At 40.2% G+C, this 27,982-nt stretch overlaps 1 protein-coding gene across 1 annotated transcript; it reads left to right on the top strand.

Moving 5' to 3' along the window:
• Window positions 1-27,944, top strand: SNAP25 (synaptosome associated protein 25). Its single transcript, XM_046680078.1, has 7 exons — window positions 1-72; window positions 1,979-2,020; window positions 8,853-8,901; window positions 15,799-15,916; window positions 19,809-19,934; window positions 22,365-22,509; window positions 27,876-27,944. Exons 1-7 carry the CDS (start codon window positions 1-3, stop codon window positions 27,942-27,944), a joined length of 621 nt encoding a protein of 206 aa, XP_046536034.1.
• The last annotated feature ends 38 nt before the right edge of the window (window positions 27,945-27,982 follow it).

The following is a 27,982-nucleotide window of genomic DNA, read 5'->3' as shown; positions in this document are numbered from 1 at the left end:
ATGGCTGAAGACGCAGACATGCGCAATGAGCTGGAGGAGATGCAGCGGAGGGCTGACCAGCTGGCTGATGAGGTGAGGGCTGGAGACATGGGAAGGGAGCAAAAGATGGGGAGCTGGGTAGTTTGTCTTATTCAGGTTCAGGTGGGAAAAGGGCTTCTTCTGTCTCAATTAAAAAAAAACCAGAGGGAATATGACTTTGATTTCCTGTGCACCTAAGGCCTCTGCAGATAGGAATGGATTGATTGTGAAACCTACTCATAAAAAATGTCTTAGCCCAAACTCCAATTTCTAAAAATCTAGAGAAGTCAAGATCCTCTAAGAAAAGCATTGTCTTTGGGTGTCTTACAGTCAGTGGTGTGCTGGAGCTGGCTGAATTCTGACAGCAATTTGTTAAATTTACCCGAACTTTGCAAACTGGTATTAAAACTGAATTATATAAACTGACAATTAAATAGATTATATTAAAATCAAAGGTAATAATACTCAAAACTCAAAATTTAAAAAATAACCCTAATTATTTTACTCTATTTTACTACTATCCATGCTCTCAAAGTTCTTGACATGTGTGGGGATACCGTATAATGGTGGGTTACTGCAAGTCTCCCCACGTTCACCTCCAGTGACGCCATGATATATGTAGTTAGAAATCAGACAGGATGAGATAATTTACACCAAAAGAATCTGCAAACACTACACATCAGGGCTTGCCTTATGGTTTCAAAAAAGTGGGGAAAAATATTAATAATGTAGATTAAATTTAAAAGTGTGAACATCTGCAGCCATTATGCTATAAATAACACAAAAAATTGAGAAAATCTTCCAGTATTTGAAAACTAGGATTCTCTTCAGCAGTCACTTGTATCATTGACAAACTAGTCAAGTTCCAGCATATGTCTTCATTGTTTCACTTTCCTCTTACTCATGATTGTAAATGAAAATATCAACCATGTTTATGCCAGGACTACACTTGCTCTATACATGCTTAGCTATGACACAAGAGTTCAGCAAGTCACCCAAAGCTTTCCGTGAGAATCTGTTGGCTATATGGAATTTATAATCATGAGTCTTGTATATTTTATTATTATTTGTAAATGTTGTGCTATTCATCCTTTATATCGGTAAAATAATAAACTTAAATATATACATATTCACATATTTTTCGAGAGGGCTTCTTGTTAAACGTTTACCAGCATACCACTGCTTACACAATTCTATTGCAAAAAGCTGCCATGCTGACAGCTCTTCCAGGAGAGTTAACATTTTTCGCGTTCCTGAAGAATGTCGTCCAAAATAAGTCTGTCACTTAAAAGCACAGCTTTGAGAAATCACACTGGTTGTTGGATTCTAGTAGTTTTAAACGGAGAAACAAGTGACAACACTCTGCCCGAGGGAGCAGCACTGAATTCAGACTTTCCGTCTCAATATTTCTTATCTAAGGAAAAAGGCAATTATTATAGTTGTCTCCTATAAGCTAGTTATTTCAGACATGCTTGATTTATTTTTCACCCTAAGGCGATAGCTTAATTTATAATGATAAGAACTTCTGATTGTGTTTCTAGGAGTTTTAACTTGATGTTGGATTCATCTCAATTCATGAAAAATTATGTTTGTGTTTAAAATTCAAAATTCGTGGTCCAGAGAGGCCAAATTAGCCCTCTGAGTATTTGACATAATTTTTTATGCATCCTGCACACGCACAATTATCTTTTCCAGATTACTTTGTCTTTGATATCAAGATCAACTTCATATGGTTTTGATTTTATGAAGATCAGCTTTAATTTAATTGCTTTAGGGAATTTTATTATGTAGAAAGCCTGATAGCAAAGAGATTGCAAATGGGAAGAACTTTTATGTTTTAGTTACAATCTTAAAAGAATATGTGATAGCGACCCTTTGCGCTTCTCAAGTGAAGAAAGTATTTCTGATTTTCCAAGACCTCTGGATCCTGCGCTCATAATATTTATGTTTTTTATCTTAGTCACTGGAAAGCACCCGTCGTATGCTGCAACTCGTTGAAGAGGTAAGGAGTGACCCTATTTTAAGATAAAATAATGCCATTTGCTGACATATTCTTTGCCTAGACTCTACTGCTTTCCCCTAGGCCATGATCCCATTGGTTCCTGTGTTAATGTAGCCTGCCAGGAAGCCACATCAGAGGAAGATGCTATATTTCAGTTGTCAGGTAGCCATCAAAATATTCGCTCTCCCTACCAGCCCAGGCTATCTTTATAGTCTGGGAAGCAGAGAATGATATTTCCAAGTAAATACTCCCAAGAAATTACAAAAGTTGAATCCCTTTAAGCCAATCAGAGCGATTTTTAATACACAAAGAAATTATCTACATAAAAACTTCATTTGTAATTATTTTAATGTCTCTAAGTCACATCTAATCTTGACATTCTATTCTGACTTTCGCCACATATATGACTTTTAAAAATATGTATAACATTTTCAGAAATTGGTATAGGGTCAGGCACTAAAATTCATGAAATAATAGGAAAATGCTTTAATAAAGGGAAATATCAAGTCTAATAATGTCAATGTAGCATCTCTTTTATATTCCTGACTCTGGATTGAACATCCATTTGCGAGGCATGGTTAATAAATCCCAAACTATTTTTAAATGGGTAAAATAGAGCAGATAGCAATAATGGAATCAAAAGGGCATTTGCAATAAGCCTCGCTCATTCCAATTTGGGAGAGCAGCAGTCAACCAGGAATAAATGGATTAATTGAACTTGTCCCCATTGGGAGAGATGAAGTGGAAAAAGAATGGAATGGGCTATATTTATCTCAACCTAATAAAACAAGCCTAATAGTCTTTATTCGGCGAGATGCTGTTTTAGCTGTGCTTTTGCAACTGCCTCTCCATGTATAAATCCGTGCGTGGTTATCATTTTTAGAGATCTTGGGCGTTCTCAAGCAGAATGATTAAATGAGTCTACCTGCCTCCTGCTACTGTAAATTGCTTATACCGTGACACACAAGGGAAAAAAGATAAATTTGATAAGGCTAAAAGGAAAGATGGCTGCTTCTCATGCTATAGGAGCCGACATCTCCCTGTATTTCTGCAGTTTCAGCTTCTCACCTGGGAATGAAATATGGCTAAATGTGAACTGCCACAGGAGGAGTGGGGAGAAGGTGGCAACTGTGATCTCCCCAGGATGCCAGGGAAGGGTGGGGAGGTGCGCTTAACAAAATCTGTTATCCCAAAAAATGACAATTTGAGCCTGCCGTGTAGCACTAATTGGTCCCCACAGGAAGGCAGGCCAGCAAGGGGCCCTCGGCAGCACAGGGGAGCAGGCTTCACCCTGCAAAGGAAGAGAAATGTTTTCGTTGCTCTATCCTGGGAACACCGCTCATGCAGAAATACTGAAGGACCAAGAAAGAGGCAGATATTCTAAATCTAAGAGTTCTGGCGAAGCTTTCAGAATAGACCTGTTGTCCCTCAACCTGTCAGGAGAACAAATGAAAGAAACAAATCTTAGCAATGTTCCTATGTGAGCTCTGATGTTGACCTGAAGGGAGCCCAGAAATCAGCTGACATGATTATCTTGGTAGGTCTCTGTGACCTTCAATCATGGCCTCCAAGCTCATGTTTCATCTCCATTTGTGTGTATGCACATGTGAAGCAAATTTCTAAACTATCAGACCTAACACCAGTTTGCCTACTCATGCAATGTGGAAACACTGCCAGGAAGGTGGAAGGTGGTAGAGCAAATGAGTGAAAATGCACCACTGTGAACTGGCCCCCACCCATCAGAGTCTTTGGGCACTTCTTTTTGTGTTTTCTTAAACTGCAGGCAGTGTCAGCCAGTCTTGAAAATGGAGTGTCTGCTCTCATTTATTCTGGGGGAAAAAAATCTCAAAAGCTCTATTGCTTGAAGTAGGATTCTCGATTCACACATTTTTGTTTCTCAATCAAGCATGAAGTTGCATCTTAGAACAAGGAGCAAACCAGATGGAAGCTATCTCCTACCTCTAATAAATGAGAGGAGGCTATTAGACTTTCCATCCTTAGGAAATGATGAGCAAGGCATTATCAGAGTGGATTGATTTGCTCTTCCTTCCTCCTGGGTTATTTTATATTTATGGTCAAACAGCCCTTATGTCTAGGGCATTGGCTATTTAGAGGATATTCTGCTTTTCAATCAAAAAGGAAATTCTCTTTAAAGAGAATGAGCATTAAATATTCATCAAGGGCAGAAATCATTTGGAAAATCTGAGCTTTGAAATACTGGGATCTTGCCCGGAATCCCAAAGTACATCAGCACTATATCATTTGAATGGAGCTGAATTCCTACTGAAATTTAGTCTCAAAGACAGGAAAGGTTACTAAACTTGTGAAGTCTCCCTAAGGCAAACAATCCCACTTTCAGTGGAATATATGACTTTGTGCCATCCCTCATAGGCTTTAGGGTGTAAAGAGCGGCAGGCATAGAGTTTGCTTTATAACAGAAGCCATCCTCAGCATTTCAAAGATGATGTCTATTTCCACAGAGGTCGTGGGGAAAGTTCAGAAAAGCTGAATGCTACACACAGGTAAAAAGGTTAGAAATCGTATGGCATTTGGTTCCTAGCCTGGAGTTGGGAGCTGGCTCTTATGGTAGATGCATTACAACAAATATTTAGGGAATGCCTAACTCTGGGGGTGGGAGGGAAAATATAAATTGATACCATGCATGAAGACATATATGAAAATAGCTCTCTAAATTCAAGGCCACACCTGCCTAGGAGCAGAGGAGGGAATAATTCTGGTAGGAGAGTTATGAATATATCCTCAAGGAGAGAATATTCATTTCCAGGCAAAAAAGTTAACTCAGCCAGTACTAAATGCAGGAAATGAAGTCTACACATTCACACCTTGGGCTGTGACAACTCAAGCCACACTGCTTCAGGGCAGGCTGATTCAGAAGCACCACACAGAGCTCTCATGGAGCATGGTTACGGAGGGCTCCCCAACATTTCATGAATGTTTCAGCATCTTTTCTTTTCATTCCAACTTATTTTTTAAGACACTTTGGCCAGGAGAAGTGAATGAGCATTCTAAAGCTATGTCTGTGTTGTGTCAGACTTTCTGGTAAAATGGAAAATTCGAGTTAGACAGTTTTTTTTCATATAGCAGATGTGGGGTCTTTTGGAACTGTGGCAGTGAAGAGAGGGCCCGGACTGTCCTAGTGTAGCTCAGATGTGTTGGACTTTGGGGAGAGCATCTCAGAATGACAAAAGATGAAAAAATGTTCTAGAAACATGGTCTTAGTTCATCTGCAAGAGAGGAAAAATGAAAATAGAGAAAGAAAAAGAAAAAAGAAAGAAATGAACAAAAAATCCCTACGTCTCCAATTCTGTTTTTAGGTAGACAGTTTTCCCAGCAATCTCAAACAGAAACCAAGAATTGTGATAAGACAAAAATAGAACACCCTCTTCTCACTCCTAGCTGTTAAAGCCTAATAGTCATTAAGGAATAAGAGAAAGTAACATTCCACCTCTCCCAAGATGTTGTCCCCATCCCTGCCCTTCTCCCTTGCACTTCCATTTCCCCCAAAGAACAATCCAGTTATTTTGATAAAACCTGTCGGCAAAACAGTGGCGACAAATGTAAGTTCTAACATTTATTGAGAACCTACTATATGCCAGGTACTGTGCTCAGAGCCATTAGCATCAAGCATATATTATCTAATTTAATCCTTATAGTCACATTTCACAACACTTTGATCTCCATTTTACCGAGGAGGAAACTGAAGTTCACCGTGGTTAGGTAACTTGCTTGAGACACAACTACGAATGGCAGAGATGAAATTAAAACCCAAGTCTACCTGATTCCAGAGGGTAGATTCTTAGGCACAGCACTTAACTTCCCTTCCACCAGCAACACCTCCAATATTTACCTTATTCTGTGAGAATGCCACGAAAAAGCAAAAGGATGTAAGAAAACAAACACAGTAGCACATTCTGAACTGATTGAGATTTCACACAAATTAAATTTTATCTTGATATGCTTCTTTTTGAACCACAGCCTCCTGTGGAGTGGAACTTGTAGAAGCCTTTATGTCCTGTAGCTCATTTTATCCTCGTAAACACTGGAAGTAAGAGGGCTGTCTCTGCCCCCATCTGACAGCTGGGAAGGCTGAGACACAGAACAGATGACTAGAGCAATAGAACCGCAAGGATAAGTCTAGAATTTGGAACTACTGACTGCCAGATCCCAGCACTGCTCACCTGACCAAATTGTCTCTCAGTCACTCTATGAAGCACAGTTGAGGAGCCATCCCCCTACCCTTAGTGCCTGGAACAGAGTGGAGGCTCAGTAAACATGTGGTGAGTGAGTGACTGAAGAAAATAAAGAATGAATGGGTGAGTGAGTGAGCCAGTGAGTGAATGAACCAACCACCCAATCTTACTTGGCATTTCTACCCTTATCTTAAATATGGGGAAACATCCTGGGTGATCAGGTGAGTCTTCCAGGGTCTCGTGACCAGCCGTTGGCTGAGCTAAGAGCACAACCCAGCACTCCTGACTCCCCAGTCAGTGCTCACTGCTTCTGTTCTCCCAAATTGAGGTGAACTCTTGCTCCTTCACATTAGTTCTGTGAAGCATCCCAGGGCTGAAACACTCAGCATCAAATTGGACAAATGTGGAATTATATTTGCAGGCTCCATAAAAAATAAATGGGTATAACAGAGAGTATAAACAGATGAGAGAGCTGGACTGACACACTGCGATTGCTAACCTGTTTCCCACCCATTGTCCCCCACAGAATGGAACAGGGATCTCGTGCATGGCCTTGAGTTGAGTCCTCAGAGGAGAAAATGCTCTGAGATGTCATTGTGCTTACCAGAGCTTGCATCGTCACACCCATAGGCCTGAATAAGCCACCTACTCTTTACAGATTCTTCTCATAAGCAATGACTGAAATTTGCAGAAAAAGGCACAGAAATTGTTAAAATACAGGCTAGTGGAGAGGAATGTCCATTTACAACACATTTAAGAGGAAGATTTTTGAAATGTCTTCCTGGGTCTAGAATCTTGCTGCTCATTATGTGCTCCTGCACCAGCAGCATCAGCAGCATAGATGCTTCTTGGAGATGCAAAATCTCAGGCTGTACCCCAGTCCTACTGAATCAGGATCTACACTTTAACAAGATGTTTCCTATGTAGGGCATTCATATGCACATTAAAATTTAAGAAGTAGTGGTCTAGAAGCTGCTGGTGGTAGCCGGTAATGATGATATTTTTAGTTTGCCTGGATATCCTAATATAAATGCATTTTCTGAAGGTATTTATTTTATGAGCACTTATGTAATGCTAACTATAGGCCAGGCACCGTTCTAGCATGTGACACATATTATTCGTTTAATTTGCGTAACAACTCAGTGTGGTATTAACTAACATTATTGCTAGATTACAAATGAGAGAACTAAGGCACAGAGCAATTAAGACATTTGCCCAAGTTCATGCAGCTAGGAAATGAAATCAGCAGATTCCGAGGGCAGAGTCGGGCTCCAGAATCTGCTATCGATGGCTCCTGAAGTCATCCTGGGTCATCACTGTCCCAAGCACATCCTGGCTTTGCAGCTAAAGTCTATCAAAACGTGTTCCAAAGCTAGGTAGGCTTTGAATCCGGGAGCGTTCACAGCACACATTCTCTGAGATGGTGCGTTTACGAAAGCTCACAGAAATCATTGTCAGTGTTTTATTTTATTTTTTAGAAGCACAATTGGAATTGAATTCTTAAAATACTGTTTTTGAAAAACCCCTCTGTTGACCTCCACTGACATCTCTCTCTTTCTTTCTTAGTTTAAAATAAGTCAGTGAAAAATAAATAGGCTATGAGCAATGTCTTATTTTAGAATTTGTTCTAGGGGCCACCATGAGCTTTCCTTGGAAAACCAATTAATCCAAACTGTCAGCAATGCCATTTTATACTTACTAACAGTTGCCCTGTAAAATGGAAATTCTTACTTACTAGTTAGAATTCCCAGAAATGTTGATTCCTAGATATGAGCCATGCAAATATCTCTGCTCCTTCTCCCCTATCTACAAACTCTCACTGCCCTCCCCCAAATAGTTCAGGTGGTGTTTGGTTTATTTCCATCCTAAGGGCAAGATGAGGAGTGCCTCCTAGAGACTTCTGCACAAAGCATTGCAGTAAAGCTTGTGGTGAAGGATTTTCTCACACTATATTATTGTGCAGAGTTTTAGATTGAGATTTAGATTAGAATAAAGAGCGCTTATTTCTCATCTGTCAATCCTTTTCCTAAATCTCAAAGAACTTCTCTCCATAGAGAGAAAATGGGAGGGTGGATTTCCTCCTGAGCTGTATTTCTCCACCTTTGTGAAGCAATCATGTCTTTTGATAAATCTAAAAATCTCACTTCCCAAGAGTCTAACATATCTTCCCTGTGGGGTATCCGTCCCCAGTTCACTGATGGAAACTGTCTGATATATCATGCCAGAGAAGATTTAGTCTAGAAGATTTTGCGAGATTTGCTTTCTGTGGTTGGTGTTATGAAAACTACAGGCATTTTTATTTTCCAAACATAAAATCACAGTATACTACTCAGCATGTGTATTGCAATTCCACGCCAAGCCTCCTCCCCTCCCTGTCCCATGGAGACTGAACTGCATCCCCCTTTTCTACCCTGAGAATCACTGATAGAGCGAATCCACAGGTAACCCCTACTCAGAGCCCCTCCCCAGTCCCTCGTACTCTCGTCACATTTCCTCCCTCTTTTTCCTTTGGTCCTTCTTCATTTCCCATTTCTAGGGCGAATTGTCCCCTTACTGATTTCTCTTTCTCTCTTTTCTCTCTCTAACTCTTTTTCAACTTTGCTACCATTATTGGAATGTAGAGTAAAGATGCTGGTATCAGGACTTTGGTTATGTTGGATGAACAAGGAGGTAAGTTGAGATTTCTTCAGTAAGAACAATTCCTCCTCTGAATAAAGTGCATTTTTTTATTACTTGTGCACACACAGGTGATCATTTTGACATGTGTTACGCGCATACATGAATGTAAGGGTTCCAGAATTTTCATCATCTTGCTTTTTTCCTTTCTCTGTTGAAAAGATTGGTAAATGTATGGAAATGTTGAGGCCTTCATGATTGAATAAATGCTACTACTCTCCCTGTTATATATGTTGGGGTAACAGAATTTTGAAGGCAAAAGTCATTTGTTTGGTTGGGGTTTTTTAATGTTAGTATTTTGGACAGTGTGAGAATTCTCTTCTTACCTTTATCCTCAATTTTTCCTATTAATGTGTTTTTCTCCAGTAATTCCTAGATAAAATGAGACAATAGTATATCATGTTGTCCATTTCTTTGGACCGTCCTAATTCAGTATCTGGAGTTTGGATTTCCAAGTCATTATTTGGATTCCTTCAATAACCGGAAGCTATTTTTAACGGGATATAAGTAGAGAGAGGTCATTGGAAAATGCAAAATTGAACCAATTGAAATATTTGACCTGTTTTTAAAAATTATTGTGAAAATATTGGAAGCCATGAAAATCAGAGGGCCAGCATTTTAGTCTACCATCTCTAACATGGACTCTAGAAGGGTAATACCAAAATTTTCTTTATCTCAGTACATCTAGACAGATGTTGATTCTTTATTTAATTCTAACCATAAGTTAATTACCTGACTCCATGCTGAATTCTTATCATAATAAGCAGATTTTTGAGAAATTTTTTCTGTTTCTTTATATTTTATGAAAACATTAGAAAATTCTTAGTAATAATGAGATTTTTTTTTATGTCAAAGGTAAAAATGTGAAACTTATCCACAACACAGGACACCATAAACAAACTCCAAGCATAAAACTCAAACTGAGGGAAAAATTGCCATACAGATAACAGACAGAAGGCATTTTCCTAAAATACACAGAGACTTTGCATATCATCAAAGAAAAGTGAAACAACCTGAAAGAAAAATGGACGTAGGCTCTAAATCATCAGTTTACAAATAGACATATGAAACCATGCTTCAATTAACAATAATAAGATACCATTCTTTATCTGGCAGATTGGCACAAATTTTTTCAATCAATAATAACCAATGCTATGAACGTGTCAGGAAAACAAAAACTCTCATTCTACGGATGGGCACTGTAGACTGATACTAATGTTTGAAGAGCAATTTGATAATATCTTCAGATTTTGAAGTGCACCCATCTTTGACCAAGACATTCCACTCCTAGAATTCTACACTGCAGATGTACATTGACAACTATATGAAGAAAAATGTACGTGCCTTACCTTTAATAGTATAAAACTGGAAATGAATTATATGTTTGTCCGTGGGGAGACCAACCAAATGAATTATGGTATGGCCATTAAAGAAATATTCTGCAACCGTTACAGTAAATGAGATAAATCTTTATTTACTGATTTCTGAGAAGTCAGGATGGGGGCAGGGAGAGGCTGAAGGAAGGTGTATCATTGGCTCCTCTGGGAAGCAAATGCTAAGAAGCAATTAGAAGTGTATGAGATTTATTAGGGAAAGGTCTGTGATGGGTCCCGGAAAGAGGGAGCAGGAGTAAGCAAGGAGAGCTTTCATACTGTGATGTGGGCCTGATACTCATAAGAGGAGAGAGGGGAGGAAGGAGGATTGGACAGGAAGGGTTTCACACTGCAGTGCCACTCTGAGAATGTCTCAACCAGGCTGATGGGGAGCCCAGGAACAAAGTCTACCCAACAGAGTAGCCCCTGATGGGTAGGAATGCCTCAGTTCTAGAACCTCATTGTGCTCAAAGTCCTCTGGGGAGAGCATGGCCTCCATGTAAACGCTGTGCCAGATCCCATAGGTGCAGCAGCTGGAGGAGTCAGCTACTAGACTCCCAGCAGGTTCCCCCTTGAAGGGAGATCTGAGGGGCACGCCCTCATGGCTGTCATATAAGGACTTGTGTTTTTATATTATTTATTTGTATTTAACTTTTTCAATAAATACAGACTAATCAATCAAAAAAAACAAGAAAAAAATTTTAAAAACAATTGAACATCAACCATAATGCTTTCCCGTCAATTTTTAAAGTACAAATTTCAAAATTTATATGCAAATAACGGAATCCAGTGGCACTGTATTTAGAAGAAATTACAATGGCTGTGGCATTCTTCGACCTCCTCAGATGAACTTGCTATCATTGTAAGACTTGCTGGCTTGATCTGTGTAACAATGTCCCAGGCTTTGAAACTCAGGACGCAGCAAATCATTGCTTTTTTAAAAATTAAACAGCGGGCATCCATATAGAAGAGTGGCACCTCCTTTCCAGAGCAAATTTGATACATAGTCACTCAAATAATCAGCTCTTATTAACTCTTTCAGTTAATAATTTCCATGTGTTGGGGGCCAGCCCCATGGCGGAGTGGTTAAGTTAGCTCGCTCCGCTGTCGTGGCCCAGTGTTTCCCCGGTTGGGATCCTGGGTGCTGACATGACACCGCTCATCAGGCCACGTTGAGGCGGTGTCCCACCATGCCACAACTGGAAGGACCCACAACTAAAATATACAACTATGTACTGGGGGCATTTGGGGAGAAAAAGCATGAAAAAAAAAAAGAAGAAGAAGATTGGCAACAGTTCTTAGCTCAGGTGCCAATCTTTAAAAATAATAATAATAATTTCCATGTGAAAGGGGTGGAAAAAAGAGCATTGCAATTGAAGGGAAGGTTTGGGAAAGGTTCAGGATAATGTCTTTCTTTCCCCTAACTATAAAACTTTGACATAAAGACATGGAAAGTAACATATACAAATCTGGAATCAAAAAGAGAGAAAGTGAATAACTTGCTTACTTGAGTTGCAAATTTCATTGTATTTCGGTAAAGAAAATCTAGAGGTAAAATTTGCCACAATCTCCGTTCAAATAGAAAAAAATACATTATTCGTAAGCACGAATGATTCCCAGGAACATGTATATATTGATCTTGGAGAAACAAAGCAGAATAGCAGATTTCCCCCACAAGATAGTGTTCTCAGCTAAAACATTTTAATTGTGTTCACACCACAGTAAATGCTGCGTTCCTCAGTTTAACTTACTTCCCAGGATAGCGTCGGTTTTACCGGATACATGGTGAATAGATTGATACTGAGAAACAGACAATTGTAAGACCTCCAAAAGAGGGTGGCTTCTGTCTGGTCTTAAGTGGTCCACGTACCATTTATACTATAATAGATTAGGACCTTTTAAATTGACCAATGAGCACAAGTCAACAAGCATCTTCACTGCCATCGTAAGTGCATTTTAATTCTGCATATGCTATATTTAGTTGTTTAGATCAGTAACTGCTTTAACATTTCTCTTCAGTTATGCTCTGCTAATTTCGTCTATGTCTAAACACCAAAAATGTTGACAGCTTCTATCCTGCAGCTGCACAGGAGTGTCAAGAAACAGCCATCCTTCTAAAGAACCATTCCAGGTTGTCCAGCTAAATGGTTGCATTTGGAAATTCCTTATGGGATTCTTGTTTTATATCCAGGTATCAGGAGACACCAAGGAGCACTGGGCATGACAGACAGTCCTGGAAATGGACTGAGTCCTGGGACTTTTCTTGTCTCCAAGAGAAATCCCCATGAAACAATCTCAACTCTAACATGGGATGACGTACCCTTTCATTTCCATATCTCTTGTTCGTTTTTTTTTTTTTTTGGTGTTTGCTGGGTTATATGTTTATTTTGATGCCAAAGATGTAGCTTGGGAAGAATCCCATAGGATCAACTCCAAACTAAACAGTGAAATCTTTGATTACTGTCTGGTAGAGTAAAGGCAAAGTAAAGCTTCATCCAGAGAGCCTGCCGACTTTCTTAAGGGTCCATAGTACTACAAGGTAGTATTTTTGAAAACATCCCTCTTACTGAAGTCCACCCACCAATATCTGTTATGATATTGACTACTGAATGACTAAAGCTGCACGGTGCAATATGGTGGCCACTAGGCACATGGCTATTTAAATGAATTTCTACATGTTCATCAATGCTAAGGAAAATGAAAATCATGTAGGCAGCATCTTGTATCTGGATATACTCATGAAGGCTTGCACTCTGGGTCAATAGCATTGATGTCTTGCTATTCCTCTACTGGATTCTTTTTACCAGGTTGAGGATTCTAAGCATCCCATGTTGCCTTAGTCAAGATGAGTAGAAATGATATCTAAACCTAGATCCTTGAGCATCCTGCTATTGGTAGATCTATCACAAATAATCAGTCATCCAAACATGGCAAAAGAAATTTCAAGTTCTTGTCCCAACATATAGTGTGTTATCTACTGGAATACCTCTCCCCACCCAAAAAGCTATTCTCCTCCCAGTTTCCAGGAATAGACAGAAAACAGCCAGAAAGCAAGCTTAGGGAGGTAAGGAGCAGTCAACCCTGGATGGTGCCTTGCATCAGCCTGTGAGATGCTGCTGTCCACCCCAGAAGGGAATGAGGATATTGGTTACTTTCAAGCATTTCCTGAGAAATGTCTTCGCAGAAGTCACTGAAATGCTGTGAAGTCCCAATATGCCAAACATATTCACAAACATAACTCAGTACACTCTAAAAATTAATATTATTGTTAGAATATCTGTGACAAAATGGTTCCAAGATATTTTTTAAATTAAGGATTTGACTTATAACTGTGTATGATGACCGTTCAACCAATATTGGTAGCTATAAATTAGTTTTCTGAATCAACTTTTCTGAAAGAGCTTCAGAATCCCTCTCTTAGCTATTACCTTTGCCAAACAAGCTGGAAACCCCTGGCAGAACCCAGCTCTCAGAAACATGGATTTGGACCTGCCTGCTAGTTTGTATCTTTTAATTTGAATTCTCTGGTTCAGAAATACAACACTTGGGGACTGATTCACATTTTTATGTTACCTCGTAATCTCTGGAGGCACAGTAGGTGGGGTTCCTGAAATGCTGTCAGAGTTAATATTTTTGGCCAAATACCTGAAGGGCAAATACCTGAATATGTAGCCCCATGCCATAATCAGTGCCCATGTCAGCTGTCATTAGTTGGGTCCAGCACGCTTTCCCTCTGAGGCCAGGCACTCCAATCCATCTCAACCCAGCACTCCAGGAAGCCATGAGCAATTATTCCATTGGGATTTGGCATCCTTAACATCGTTCTTTAACATCGTTCTTCTTTTGACGATGTTGGGTTCCTTCCCGGCTCCAATCCCTTCATTTGATAGTTAATTTGATCTGCAGGCTTATTTATTGCATTCTTTAAAAGAAACTGGAATAAAATCTTCAGAAAAGCACAAAATCTTCTGGAACACCAAGAATTGCCATCCATTCTTTTGTTTTTTAGCCCTTTCAAGGATTTCCTTAAAGACATTACTATACTTATATTTATTCAGCATAAGTTCACCAGCACTACAGTGTTATTCTCGCTAGCTATCCAGTGTAGGATAAACACTGAAATTTTGCTTTCAGCAGTCATTTGAAAAGCATCATAGAGAGAGCAGATTCCTAATAAGCTGAACTCTGCTCTTCGGCCCCACAAAAGAGAACACAATAGGTTCTTATTTTCCAATTGGACGGTCTCCCTAGGTTGTGTCACTAATGAACCTATCTTAGTTTTTTGGAATGATAATTTCCACTGTACGTTTTAATGTGAAATTGTTTTTAAGGGATTATTTGTGCCCTTAGACTGGAAATGTATTTCTCAGTTTTATTCTAATCATGCCTTTATTCCTGGAGGCATAGGCATGTATGCATGAAAATATAAACTAAAAGAGGAATGGAAGCGTAATTAGGTTTTGTAATTAGACAGCCAAGACATCTCATTCCTGCTTTCCTTTAATGCTCTTAAAAGTCTATTTTTTAAATCCCTTCATTGAACTTGTAGCTTACTCAATTTGGTGACATAACTTTTGAAAAATTAATCAAGTTAGTGTATGTCACCCTGGCCACCTAGAAGTACAATTCATTTTTATGGCTATTAATCTCTGTCTTAGATGCACTAAGGTCAGCCTTGCTGGCAGCGACGACTCAGTGCTATTTTCTGTTCCAATCCATCGCCCCTCCTCCAGAGACCCAGGTATTCATTTTCCCTGCTCTCTGCCTGGAGTTGGGATCTAGCATGCCCCCCATTGTGGAGACGGGAAATCAGGGCACAGAGAAGTGAAATGCCTTCCAAAGCTTTCATGGCAAGTAAGTCATAGGATGGAGGAATTTAAATGATCCAGTACTTGTAACGTCGTTGTGCTGATGTTGCTTTTTTTTATGGCTTCTATAAATTAAGTATTCAAACCAACAACTGACCCTGAGCTTTGGCCAGACAGCCACTGCTGGGGGAAAAAACATCTGGCGCCCATTGCTAATTATCACTGTAGTTGTTATTTTCCCCAAAGAAGAAGATGGATTCTATTTTCTACTCTTACCTGGTTGAGGATGCTTAAAAACCAAAAGATACAGACATTTTAAAGTTGAAGCAGATACTTTCCCTAGTAGCATTGAATCTGAATGCCTAAAACATAAACTAACACCCTGTTTTTCTTTCCCTTGGATTTCACTGGTGTCTGAGAAAGTGAATATGCTGTGCTGTTTTCCTGGACACTCAGAATCAAACAGGCCTACCTACCTCATCCCATCTTGTCTGGATTACAAACTATTTCGAGCATCGTTTTTGTTCATTTCCTCCCATCCGTGCCTGTGTAGGGCAGCAGCAGCAGTCTATAGCAATGCATCCTCTTGGACAATGCATTGTAATATCTCTCTTTCTCTTTCAAATTCTGTTTCACATAATCATTTCTCATGTTCTGTTGGAAACCCAAAAAAAATTCATTCCACGCTGTCATCCCTTTGTCCTAACCAGAACAACTCGATCGTGTCGAAGAAGGCATGAACCATATCAACCAAGACATGAAGGAGGCCGAGAAAAATTTAAAAGATTTAGGGAAATGCTGTGGCCTTTTCATATGTCCTTGTAACAAGTAGGTACTGGGTACCAGCTCTAATCTGTGGCGTCCAGTTTTCTTTCTTTTTTTTTTTTTCTTTTTTAATGTCAAAGTGAATGTCTGAAGTTTTGTCTTTTTTTTCTTTGTCCTTTTCCATCTGCTTCATTCTGTGGGGATAAAATACTTGTGTTTAATCAGAACAACTGGAACGCATTGAGGAAGGGATGGACCAAATCAATAAGGACATGAAAGAAGCAGAAAAGAATTTGACGGACCTAGGAAAATTCTGCGGGCTTTGTGTGTGTCCCTGTAACAAGTAGGTGCTGCCTGCCTGCCTGAAGCTTTGGTTTCCCAAGGCCCAACTCCAAGCCTTGACAAGCTCATTCCTGCCAGGCACAAAGGCAGGATGAGCATGTGGCATGCAGAACAGATCAATACCGTCTCCAATGCATTCATCTCATAGCATAGATGATATTAGTGGGAGTTACTGTTGATGCATTAAAAATCAGGCATACTACAGTGAAAGCTTCACTGTCAGCAACTTTTATTGATGAACGTTTCAACATTTTCCAGAAAGTGTACCTTGAGACAGAGACCAGCCTCAAGAAAGAGGCACCCAACCCCAAAAGCCAAAATTGCAGATTTAAAAAAGACTGAGGGTAATAAGTTTGGAAGATGAGAAACACAAATATCAAGGTTTGATTTTTCAGAAGCAAAGAGACAGGTAATTTGGCCCAAGCAAGCACTTCATACGTTAGAGAAGATGACAGAGATTCGCCCTTTCAACTGCCTGCCAGTTGCCGGATCGGGTCAGCTATTAGACTAATAGATACCAGAGCTGCACCCAATGCAGAGGCGATGAGTCCTTCGGCAAGAAGTGCTCAAGCCTTACCCAAATTGGACCCATCCCTCTCCAATTCTTCCTCTTGGGAGATCTCCCTGTACACTGACCAAAATGTTGAAATGTGTAGAGTTTGCATGCACGACATCACAAAACATTCAACTGTTCTCAAGGTTCTGCAACGCTTTTTTGGAATGTAGCAGAAATGTGACATGTGGTTATAAAGGTTTGCAACAGAAGGAACCTGAAAATGAGGGTTCTGGAAGATAGTCTCATTTGACTAGCAGTGAAGAAAACAAATGCATGAGCGGATTGTCCAACATGCATTTAGAAAATTAAACCCGTTACCCGAACTCCCTCACCCTTCCCACTCCCCTTTGAACAGAAGCCTTTTTCCTAAAAGCTCTCCTGATCCTAGCTTTTAGAATAGAAATTGATGTCATTTCTAGCTGATTATATGACCATTCACATCCTTTAAACTTTGAGGCTGATTTAAAATATCCCACTTCCTGTTTCGGAGGGGGAGGGGCTCAATTTAAAAATAAAGAAAACTGTTTTTAAAAGAATGATCTACAGTAAAGCCTGATTAACTGGAATCTAGCTAACTGGAACCCTCAACTGTATTTATGGTTTTCTCCCTTCCACTTTTAGCAAAAAGAGACAGATGAACTAAAGAAAAAAAATGACATCGGGGTTTAAAATGGTTTTTCTTTGCAGGCAATCTGGGTAGTTTGCCTTCCCCCACTCGGTGTCCATCCTATAGCTTCCACATCTAAGAGGACCAAACAGTAAGAGTTGGTCTTCAGGGGAAAGGCCATCAGACACATCAAGAGAAACCATAACCAAGGAAAGGTTCGATCGTGTTCACCACTCTTAAGACTCTAAGGCAGGAAGGTGGCTCAAGAGTCTAACAGATATTCAACAATCACCCCGAACCAGAATTTTCCTCCATGGCCCACTGTTAAGTCATATAATTCACCAAAATGATTCATTGTTAAGCATTCCAGTTAGTCAAGATTTCACTGTATACCCATTTTAGTGGCCACTTGCCCCCAGGTGAGATTTCCACCTTTTTGGGGATGAATTCCAACAGATACATTTTCCCCTTCATCAACTGTATGTGGAGAAAGGGCGGAGACAGGCCCCCCTGGGATGGACTCTACTGTTTGGATGAAATGATAGCCCCTACGAATTCCACAAACGAGTTGGCACTAATTCCTTATTGCCAAAGAGACCCTAACTAAGCTTCAAAGCTTGACTGAAGTGTTCCCTATTGTGTGTCAATAATGCTTTCAAAACCATGTGTCACAACGCAGTGGCTGGTGGTGCCCCGGACTCTCTGAGGGCTTTGCCCTGTCTCGGCATGTTTCGAAGGACTATGGTAGATGTCCGGCAGTTATGTGAGTCTATGTGCAGCATTGTGGGTGCAGTGATCTGCCTTCTTTCAGAAACGCAAACTTCCCCACCCCCTTGACTTTGCCAAAGATGGTATACCAGACATTTTACATAGCAGAAAACATCACAAGGTCCATACAACTTCTTTCCATGAGAGGAGGGAGGGGATGGGGAGTTGGAAAAAAAGCCAGACTCTAAGCTCTAGGAAATTAGTTTTGGGATCCTGTCTCACTGAGTGGGCCCACGAGTCTCTAGTGCAGTGAATTCTGACTGCTCTAAGGGCTGTGGCATTGTACACTCGATTGTGGGAGTTGCCGAGATTCTGTCTATACAATTTTCTAATTTGTCTCCAGGGTTGTTTGGTCCCCAATCTGCAAATATTAGTATTAGATCCAGTTTTAAAGATGACGGCGGTCCTCTAGTGAAAGAAAAAAATGGGTTAAATTCTGCTGTCTTATAATGGAAAATGTGAAAATGGGACCAAAGGAAGTTCTCTTGTTTTTGGACTAAAAAGCGTGTGGTTTCTACTATGCAAAGAACGTAAAAACATCTTTGATTGCCTTAAATTACGACACACCCACCAAAGTATGCTGCACATGTTCCTATTGGGCACAACAGGTATGCCTGGATTTTAAGTCTCTCTCCAAGGCAGCTCAGTGAATTATGGCCCATGAGACCACACCAGTTCCAGACCACTCTCCTCCTGCCACATCCTAGGATAGTTTGAAGTAGGAATTCGTAATTACTCCCAGCCTGCCCCTCAGCCCAACAAAGAAGCTATTGAACCTGCGTTTCAAATCCTCATGAAGGCTATTACTGTCCTGCTAGTGCCTTTTTCGAGAATGGTCAACTTCCGGAGTAGTTTGGCTTCAATGAGAATGCTTCACTTTCTACTCATGCCTGTAGCTGGTGCATGAAGAAGACGTAGAGGGATTTCCCTTTTTGGTGCTAGATGGCTTGTTCTCTCTTCTATTTTCCTGCATTCATTTCACTACGCCTCTTTTACTTTTTGTCTCTGTGGACAAAGGTTTGTACATCAACTCTGGATGTATGATGACTGTTTGGAAGTACCGATATATTATCTAATTCAAGTCACTCTAGCGGCAACTCAAAGACCATCACCCTTGGCCAACCACCAATCCTTTATGTCCTTCATGCAGAGTTGGAATGGTTAGTTCCACACATGCGTTGGGGGAAAAAAAAATTAAACGGGGAATCTTTGCATGATGGTGTGTAAAAACGTGGAGTATGTTTTTCTTGATAATGGTGTGTTGCTGTGGTGTGATGTACACACTGTACTTGGCAGTCTTGTTTTGTGTCTGTCTGCCAGTATGTTTTTCTGTGTGTTTTGTGTCTCAAAATATAACCATGTCACTGAAGTAGAACTGAATGTCCTCCAGCTACCTTAGTCCTTGTCTTAAATCCAACTAAACCACAAAAACAAACCAAAACAAGAGCAACCTGTAAACAAAGGTTGCAGTCTTGACAATCGCAATTGGAAATGAAATGCTGAGTAGCTGAGGTATGGTGGTGGCCAACTGTTTGGGTCCGGATTATGATATATCGGTATTCTCTAATGCCCCAAATTAAAATTCATTCGCTTGATTCGGTTCTTCGCTTGAAGAGGTAATCATTGTTGTGAGCTAGGTGCTCCGCCCCCTTGCCTTGTCACTCACCCTCTTTTTTGCATAGGCTTAAATCAAGTGATGCTTACAAAAAAGCCTGGGGCAATAATCAGGATGGCGTGGTGGCCAGCCAGCCTGCTCGTGTGGTGGACGAACGGGAGCAGATGGCCATCAGTGGTGGCTTCATCCGCAGGTGAGCCTTGTGCAGCCAGCACTGTAACAGTTGTCTATTTTTGAGTAACAAACGACCCCAAAGTGAGTGGTTCTTAAAACAACAACCATTTTCCTGGTTACTTATGAATCTGTATGTTGGCTGGGCAGTTCTTCTGAGAGCCTCTCCTGGGCTCGCTCATGAGATGCAACCGGGTGTAGGATGATCCAAGAGGGCCTCACTCACTTGTCTGGTGGTTGGCTGGGCCTGTCAGCAGGCTGCCTCTGTTCTCTACCATGAGGCCTCTTCAGCAGGATAGCTCTGGTTTCTTACGTGGTGGTGAAAGCATTCTGGGGGAACAGCTCCAATGCACAAGCACTTACCAAGCCTTTGCTTGTGTCATGGTTGCCAAAATTTTATTAGACAAAGCGAGTCGTATGACCACATCCAGCATCAATGCGTCAGTAAACAGGCATCTCATTCCACGATTTTAATTGAACAAGAACTTATTAAAGAGGTTGTTTACATAGGTGTGGGCAGGTTAATAACAAGGAATGGTGAAGAGCTTATGGACTAGCAACAGCAGGAAATGTCCTAAAGGGATGAGAGAGAGCTGTTACGAGACCCTGACAATCGCAATGGCTGTGGGCAGGGGCTATAGGCAGAGCAATGCAGCTGCTGCCCAAACTAGCAGGGAATGAGAAAGGCAAATAAATGCCCCAGCCCCTCACTCCTCTTGTCTTCCAATCTCATTGGCCATTGGCCAAAGCCTCCTGGAAGCCAGAGTGAGAAAACCCAGGTATTGCAGAGAGGTCAGCCTCTCGGGGCAGGGAGCAAAGAAGCTCAGAGAATGGATCTGGGGGTACAAATTGAGAAAAATGAGCATACCTATCTTGTTATTTATCATTTCCTTTGAGATCTGGAAGCAAAAGCCAACTTAAACATCTATAAAAAAATCTCAAATTACACAGACCTGCCAATTCAGAACTCAACTTTCAGGAGACCAGAAAAACAGAATAATAATAACAAATACTTCTGTTGTTAAAAAGAAAAGAAAAAAAAAGATCTCTTTTTATAGGCAACTACACCAGGACTCAGCAGTGACTGGGGTAGCTGTTTGTACAGCCATCTGTACCCAGGCCATGGTAGCTGATGTTGCCAACCAACAAACCAGATTCAAGTGACAAGCCACTGTCACTTAGGTGTAAGGTCGAGATACCTACTTAGCGCCTCACAGATGACAGTCCTGTTCCTGTTTCTATCTGCTCCCAGGGGAACAAAACCAGGTGTTCTCAATCCTGGCTGCATGCTAGAAGGACCTGAGTAGATTTTGTTTTTTAAAATACCAGCGCCTGAGCCTAATTCACGCTAATTAAATTTGAATCTCTAAAAGTGGGACCCAGGCATCTGTGGTTTACAAATCTCCTCAGGTGATGCTAGTATGCAGTCAGGGCTGAGAACCGTGGGACCAGAAGTATGGCTTAGCTGTTGATGATCATTTAAATAAGATTCTTCCTACATAAGAAAGCTAGGAAGTTGCCCTTTGATTTTTCTCCTGCCTAAGCTGCTTTAAAACCCTTAGTGAGCCAGTCTGCATTGAGAGTTATGTGATGGGAAGGATTTTAACCTTTCTGAACAATTTTAGCCCGTCACCATCTGTAATGGGAAAATGTTAATTAGCCAGACTATTCTGGTATAAATACTTATTATTTGCAACAAAGAGTTAGCGCCTTCTTAATTTTCAAGCTGAGCTATGAAAAAAATGGCAAGATGGTAAGGCCCTTGGAGAGCCAACTCCTTCCTCCCTACTCAAACTGGAACAATAATCTTTCTTCACAGTTTTCTCCCCTGAAATCACCCACTCACAATGCCACCAAAAACCTCATAGCATTGAAATCTGAGCAAACAAAAATCGTCTTGGACAAGTAGCTCCCTTTGGGAGCAAGTAGGATTAAGGGACAGACTGTAATTATCATTATTCTTCCCATTGATGTTGGTCCCAAATGGGAAGGGAGATGAGCAGAGAAATTCTGACTTGGTGCAATAAATTTTTTCTTTCTTCTGACTTTGACTCTTGGAGACTTGGATTGTCATTTCAGAAAGGAAAATACAGTTTCTAACTAGTTCCATCTTCATTCTGTGACCTGGAATCCTCCCAACTAAAATGATTTTATCCTTAAAAAATGAAAATTGGAATTAAACATATGAAGGGAGGAAATTAGGTGTGGTGGAAGTGAAAGAAGTAGATACATTAATCTATTTAATATGCCGTCTTTAAAAATAGAAATTCAAGGGTTCAAACATGAATTTTTAAAAATTGTTTTCTAAGGTACAAAAGCTAAAATATGTTCTCATATTGAAAGGAGATTAAAGATGGGTAGGATTGATACCCAGAGGTCTACAGATTTGGGTCCTTGGTATTTGAGATTTTTCTCAATCTCTATCCACTGAAATTTTCTCTTTCACACCCAGGGTAACAAATGATGCCCGAGAAAATGAAATGGATGAAAACCTGGAGCAGGTGAGCGGCATCATCGGAAACCTCCGTCACATGGCCCTGGATATGGGCAATGAGATCGATACACAGAATCGCCAGATCGACAGGATCATGGAGAAGGTGAGCATGTGGGAGTCAGCAAGTTTCCATTGCTCATCGCTTCTGAAATAACTCCTGAGAAAGTGTGAAGGGCATAATGAGACCCTCAAACCATGACATTGGATTCAGGCACACTGGTAGATTTTCTGCTTAATTTTCCAAGACAAAAATTCAGCAACAGATAAGTAGATAAGAGGATGGAATTTAATCTATCAGGTATTCCTCAGAAGTACCTGTATTTCAGGCATTGTGCTAGGCACCACAGGACATACAAAGATGAGAGAGACACCACCCCTACAGCCAAGGAACTCACAGCCTACAGGAGGCAGTGAGCTGCCAGATGAATTTACTACCACAAAAAAATATAGTTCACCAAGAAAGCCACAAATAAAATGCTAAGTAGGTTAGAAGAGGAAAGATTTCAAGGGTCAGGGGGTAGGACAATCTCAAAAGAAACATTGAATTTGAATGGAGTCTTAAAGGATGGTTAGGAGCTTGTCAAGTGTAGATAATGTAGGAATAGAATCAGGAAATGAGGGAAAGAATAGTTATTTTAGTTTAGGCAGAAGATGAATGTTAGCTTTGATTTTATAAATGCCAAAGCTTTAATGATAGTTCAAAAAGGCCCAGATTCTATTTCCAGTCCAACAGTGCACATATCTAGATCTCAAAGTAGGGAACATTGTCTGATGAAGCTGAGTTCACATGGGGACACTGGATGTGGCTCTAAGACTGAGCCCCGTAGTTTCAACAAGAGGCATAAGGAAGAGTGAAGAGAGTAGAATGAGAAGGGGTGGTTTGGGGGCCTGAGATTAGAAGGGAACAGAAGGAAACACTGGAAAGCTTTTATAAAAAGATTTGGGGCACCAAAACCTGACATTCCATACTAAGCAAATCTGACATAGTTTCTATGTCCTTGTACTCCACCCCCTCCCCAATCAGTAGAGTCCTTAGTATTGCTTATAATCTCTTAAAATGTCCAAATGCCAAAAGGGAGAAATAGACACATTGTAGGTTTAATGGTAACTGCGCATCTATGATCTATTCTAGTTGGCTAATGTCATGCTGTGTGAGTTTAGTCTTTGGGAGATATTGAAGTTTTGAGCCTGAAACCCTTGAATTTATTTTTAACAATGCATTCCACTTTGGTGAGCAGAGAAGGATGCTTTTGAGATCTCTTGAATCATAAGGCTAAGTACTCAGCTTCTGGATACCCAAGCAGTCTCCACTGACTTGAAAAAGGAATGATTAGACAGAAAGGAAACACTTTGCCCTATTGTGTTCTGTGTGCTCCATATCAAAAATATCTGATTGCACAATATTTTGCCTGATCAATATTGAGCTACACAAGTGTCAGTGCTGGTCGACACTTGTGCTTTGCTTGTGCTTTGCTTACTTTTGCAAGGCATAGCATACTTCTCATTGTTAAGAAGCCTTTGATATGTGAAAGCTTTTAAAGCTGTGCAAATCAATAAATTTTAGAACAATAATGAGCTTTCAAAAAGCACTGGCGCCAACATAAACTGACCTAATCCATTATGGCCCAGAAAAATGAACTAAGAAATCATTGCTGACCTACCTTCCAACAGGAAAATGATTTGAAAAAAATGAGAAGTATTCAGTTTCTATCAATGGACCCAATTTACTCACAAATGTAGGTAGATAATGTATCAAAGCCAATTAGATTTCCAGGAGACGTTTTACTAAGACAGGGGTCAAACCTTTATTGATTGAGTTGGACTTTCAGCAAGAAAAAGTGTTCCTAGAAAGGCAAGTGGCATCTTAATTCTACCATTTTGTACGTCTAGTTTCTTTAGGGAAATCCTTTCATTCTGGGCCCAATTTACTGCAAGGGCAAAGACATATGCAGCTGTAAGATTTAATCAAAGGTCAGCAAAGTGGATGAGAAATAGCCATTATGGTTTGTACCAGTCCTTGAATGCTGAATTGTTTAAGAAGTGAAGGAGTGGAGGAGGGGTCTAGTTGCCTTTGAATAATTAGTCTTTTTTTTTTTTCCAAAATCACAATCTGAACATGATTTAGATAGAGCCTATTTCAACCCAGCATTGCCTCAATGATACTTGTTATATGAGCTGCACAATTATTAATAGTCTTCCACTTTCTCATGTAAGTTCTCACTTCTGATAATAGGAAATGGTGTGCAGAAGTCTCCTGCATATCTAAGATCAAATTAAAATCACAGAGTAGGAGTAAAGAGAATCTTCTAATGTTTCTCCCATGTTCTCTCATGATCCCAACAACAACCTTCACCCAATTCCATTGCTCACGATCCTTTCTCGGATTAAGAGTAAAGTTTTGGGAGTCCAAAACAATGTGATTTTCAATCTGTCCCCATGGACTGTCAAGAGATTACTTTATCTGTTTAAAAACCTTGCTTTCTGCTTTGGGGTATTTACGTATATATACAACCTTCTAAGGTTAAAAAGGCACAATTCTTTCAGCAAACTACTAAAATGGGTGAAGTTGATATCAGATACTTTATGGGAACTGTTGCTGAGAAAATAACTTAGTAATATTCAAACTTTGATTTAAAGTTGTCAGTCACTGATACCACGCACATGTTTACATATGAGACTGAAGCTTAACATTCCCTGAATTCTAGCAAGGAGGAAACACAGCATTTGAAAACTAAGACCTTGGATTTCAACAGAGTTTTCCTGCTCAGCGTCTTCATGACATAGTGTCCTAAACTGAAATATAATAAGGAAACAGTTCAAACCTGGGATCAGAATGGGCTGCCATGTGGGGTAGAGAGCATCCACTTATAGAAGTCTGAGCTGCAGTCTCAAATCTACCTGCCATGGTCTGAAGTTGAGGAGATTTCCAGAGTGTTCAAATGAGTGGGCTAAACAGCTCCTTCTAACTCTCTGACTGGCTCTCCAGTGGTCATCCTGGCTTTCTCACAAAGTTCAAATCATGTAGTATATCTTGGGTATGCCAGCAAATTTAAGATTCTCTAAATAGAAATATGGGGCCGGCCCGGTGGCATAGTGGTTAAGTTTGCACGGTTTGCATTGGCAGCCCAGGGTTCGTGGGTTTGGATCACAGGTACGGACCTACATACTACTCGTCAAGCCATGCTGTAGGCATCCCACATACAAAATAGAGGAGTATTGGCACAGATGTTAGATCAGGGACAATCTTCCTCAATCAAAAAGGGAAGAATGGCAGCGGATGTTAGCTCACAGCCAATCTTCCTCACCAAAAAAAAAAAAGAAAAGAAAAAAGAGAAATATGAAAAGTGGGATGAGGTATATTCCATAAATAAAGTCCTAAAGTATATAAATAGAATGAACACAGAGGCATTCTCTGAATACCAGGAAGACGTCTAAAAGGATATTATCTCAGAATTTTTTTCTAAAGGCACTATTTCTGTTATATAATAAAGATAGGGTGCCTTTTTTAATCAGATGTTGTATGGGGTGGAAATTGATGTGTTTCAGAAAGTATTTAGGTGGAAATCACAGGTGCTTATTGAACATAGGTCTGTTTCAGCTCCTTTCAGATCCTTTGAGGGTATTTAAAGAGGAACCTCATGCTCTACTTCAAAATATCCTCTTGCACGACCATGTGAAGTCTCCCCAGTGCATTCTCAAAGCAAGAGATTCTAGAACATTTGCCTCCAGAAATGCCGTCCATTTTTAAATGGAAGATTTTTCTCATTTGAGCTTTTCTCAAAGTTCAGTCTGGAAAAATAGCCAGCATAATTCAAGCTCAGGAACATTTCATATTGGTCTGAGCCTGTAATTTTCCTTTGCACCGAAGTGTCATTACTTCTGATAGGATTCATAGCTGAAGAGGGAAGATTTAAGAGCCAAGTAAAATTGGAGAGGATACCCATTTTCTGAATTAGGAACCTAAGGTCAAAAATATGAGTCTAGAAATCAAAACAATCAAGGGAAATTAATCCTCTATCTTACTTATTCTGAAAGTCAAATCTTGATTATCCAAACAGATGGTAGGGAACTATTGCCAGATAATTCAGTTATGAATAATCTAGAAATATTTCTATTTTAATTTAGCAAATTTCTATTTGAATATGCATAACTCTAGTGTTCTGAGAATTCAAAATTAAACTGAATAAAGAAGACCCAACTTGGTAGAGATTGGAAATGACCCAGCACAGGAGGAGATGCAAAATCAGTAATCATTGAATAAATTCTGGTTGATAGAAAAACAGTTTGGTTTCCTTCCACTGCCTCTCAGCTTCCTCCTCCTCTTTCCAGGCTGGAGAGGGACACACGACATTACCAGTGAGGATAGGACAAAACAGCAGCCTAAGCAGAATCTTTGTCTTCGTCTCTACTTGCTGACTCATATCTTTCTCAGTGGTGTTGAGAATAATTCATTTTCTTGAGCTTAAAAGTCCATCCTAGCAGCAGCCTTGGATTTCATGCTGCTCATACAGCAAAAAGGAACTTAAGCAGCGGGGAGATCAACCAAGGCCAAGATTCTGGAAAAGGTGCCCCTGTTAAAACAAGCCAATTATCAAACTCATAGGAGTGAGTCTTCAGCAATGGGGCTTAAAAATTATTAAATATCCCAAAAGCAAGCCAAGTTTTTACTCAGTAACAATAATCACAGGATAAGATATATTGAGCACTCAATTTTTGCAAAACATTATTCTAAGCACACTCTGTGTATAAACTCATTTCATCCCCACAGCAAACCTAAGTGGTAGAATGATTAACATAGTGGTTACCAGTGTGAACTCTGACTCCAGGCTGCTTGCCTTCTGACTCTGGTTTCCCCATTTATTAGTACTATGAGACTAGAAAAATTTCCTAAATCCTCTCTGCCTGGTTTCCTCACTTGGAAAAAGGAGCTAATAATGGGATACACCTCATAGTTGATGTCAATCTTGATGTTGTCACAGTTGAATGAGTGGAACGTAGTAGACACTCCTGCTCATTAACAGTATTCTTTACTGTCTCCAGCTTATATGTGAGAAAGCTGAGGCCCCAAGATTAACACATTTGCCCAAAGTGACACTGCTAATAAGTTAGCCATGATTTGAACCCGACTGTGCAAGTGGTGGTAATTCAATTTAATCCAACAGATGTGAATGTTTCCATAGAAGTCATTGGGGGTTATTTCAGGATAGACAGATAAATGAAATAACTCTGTCCTCAAAAGGACACTCTTTGGTGAGGAAAAAATCATGAGAACTAACATCAAGCTTCTGTGATCATGTCCAAGTACAGCCATAAACAAGGCTCTAGGAAAACAAAAGAAGGGATGGTCAATTCTGATTGGGGATGTTTCAAGATGCCTTCATCCAAGAGGGGGCATTTGAACTGGACCCAGAATGATGAATGGAATGTCGATGGGTAACCTGAGTTCTATTTTCTTTCCCCTTTTTCTAGGCTGATTCCAACAAAACTAGAATTGATGAGGCCAACCAACGTGCAACAAAGATGCTGGGGAGTGGTTAAATGTGTCCCTCTATGTTCTCTTCCAAATGCTGTCGGGC

The sequence above is a fragment of the Equus quagga genome, chromosome 12 (assembly GCF_021613505.1).
Source record: "Equus quagga isolate Etosha38 chromosome 12, UCLA_HA_Equagga_1.0, whole genome shotgun sequence".
Lineage (NCBI taxonomy): Eukaryota > Metazoa > Chordata > Mammalia > Perissodactyla > Equidae > Equus > Equus quagga.
This window is presented reverse-complemented; position numbering and strand designations above follow the sequence as displayed.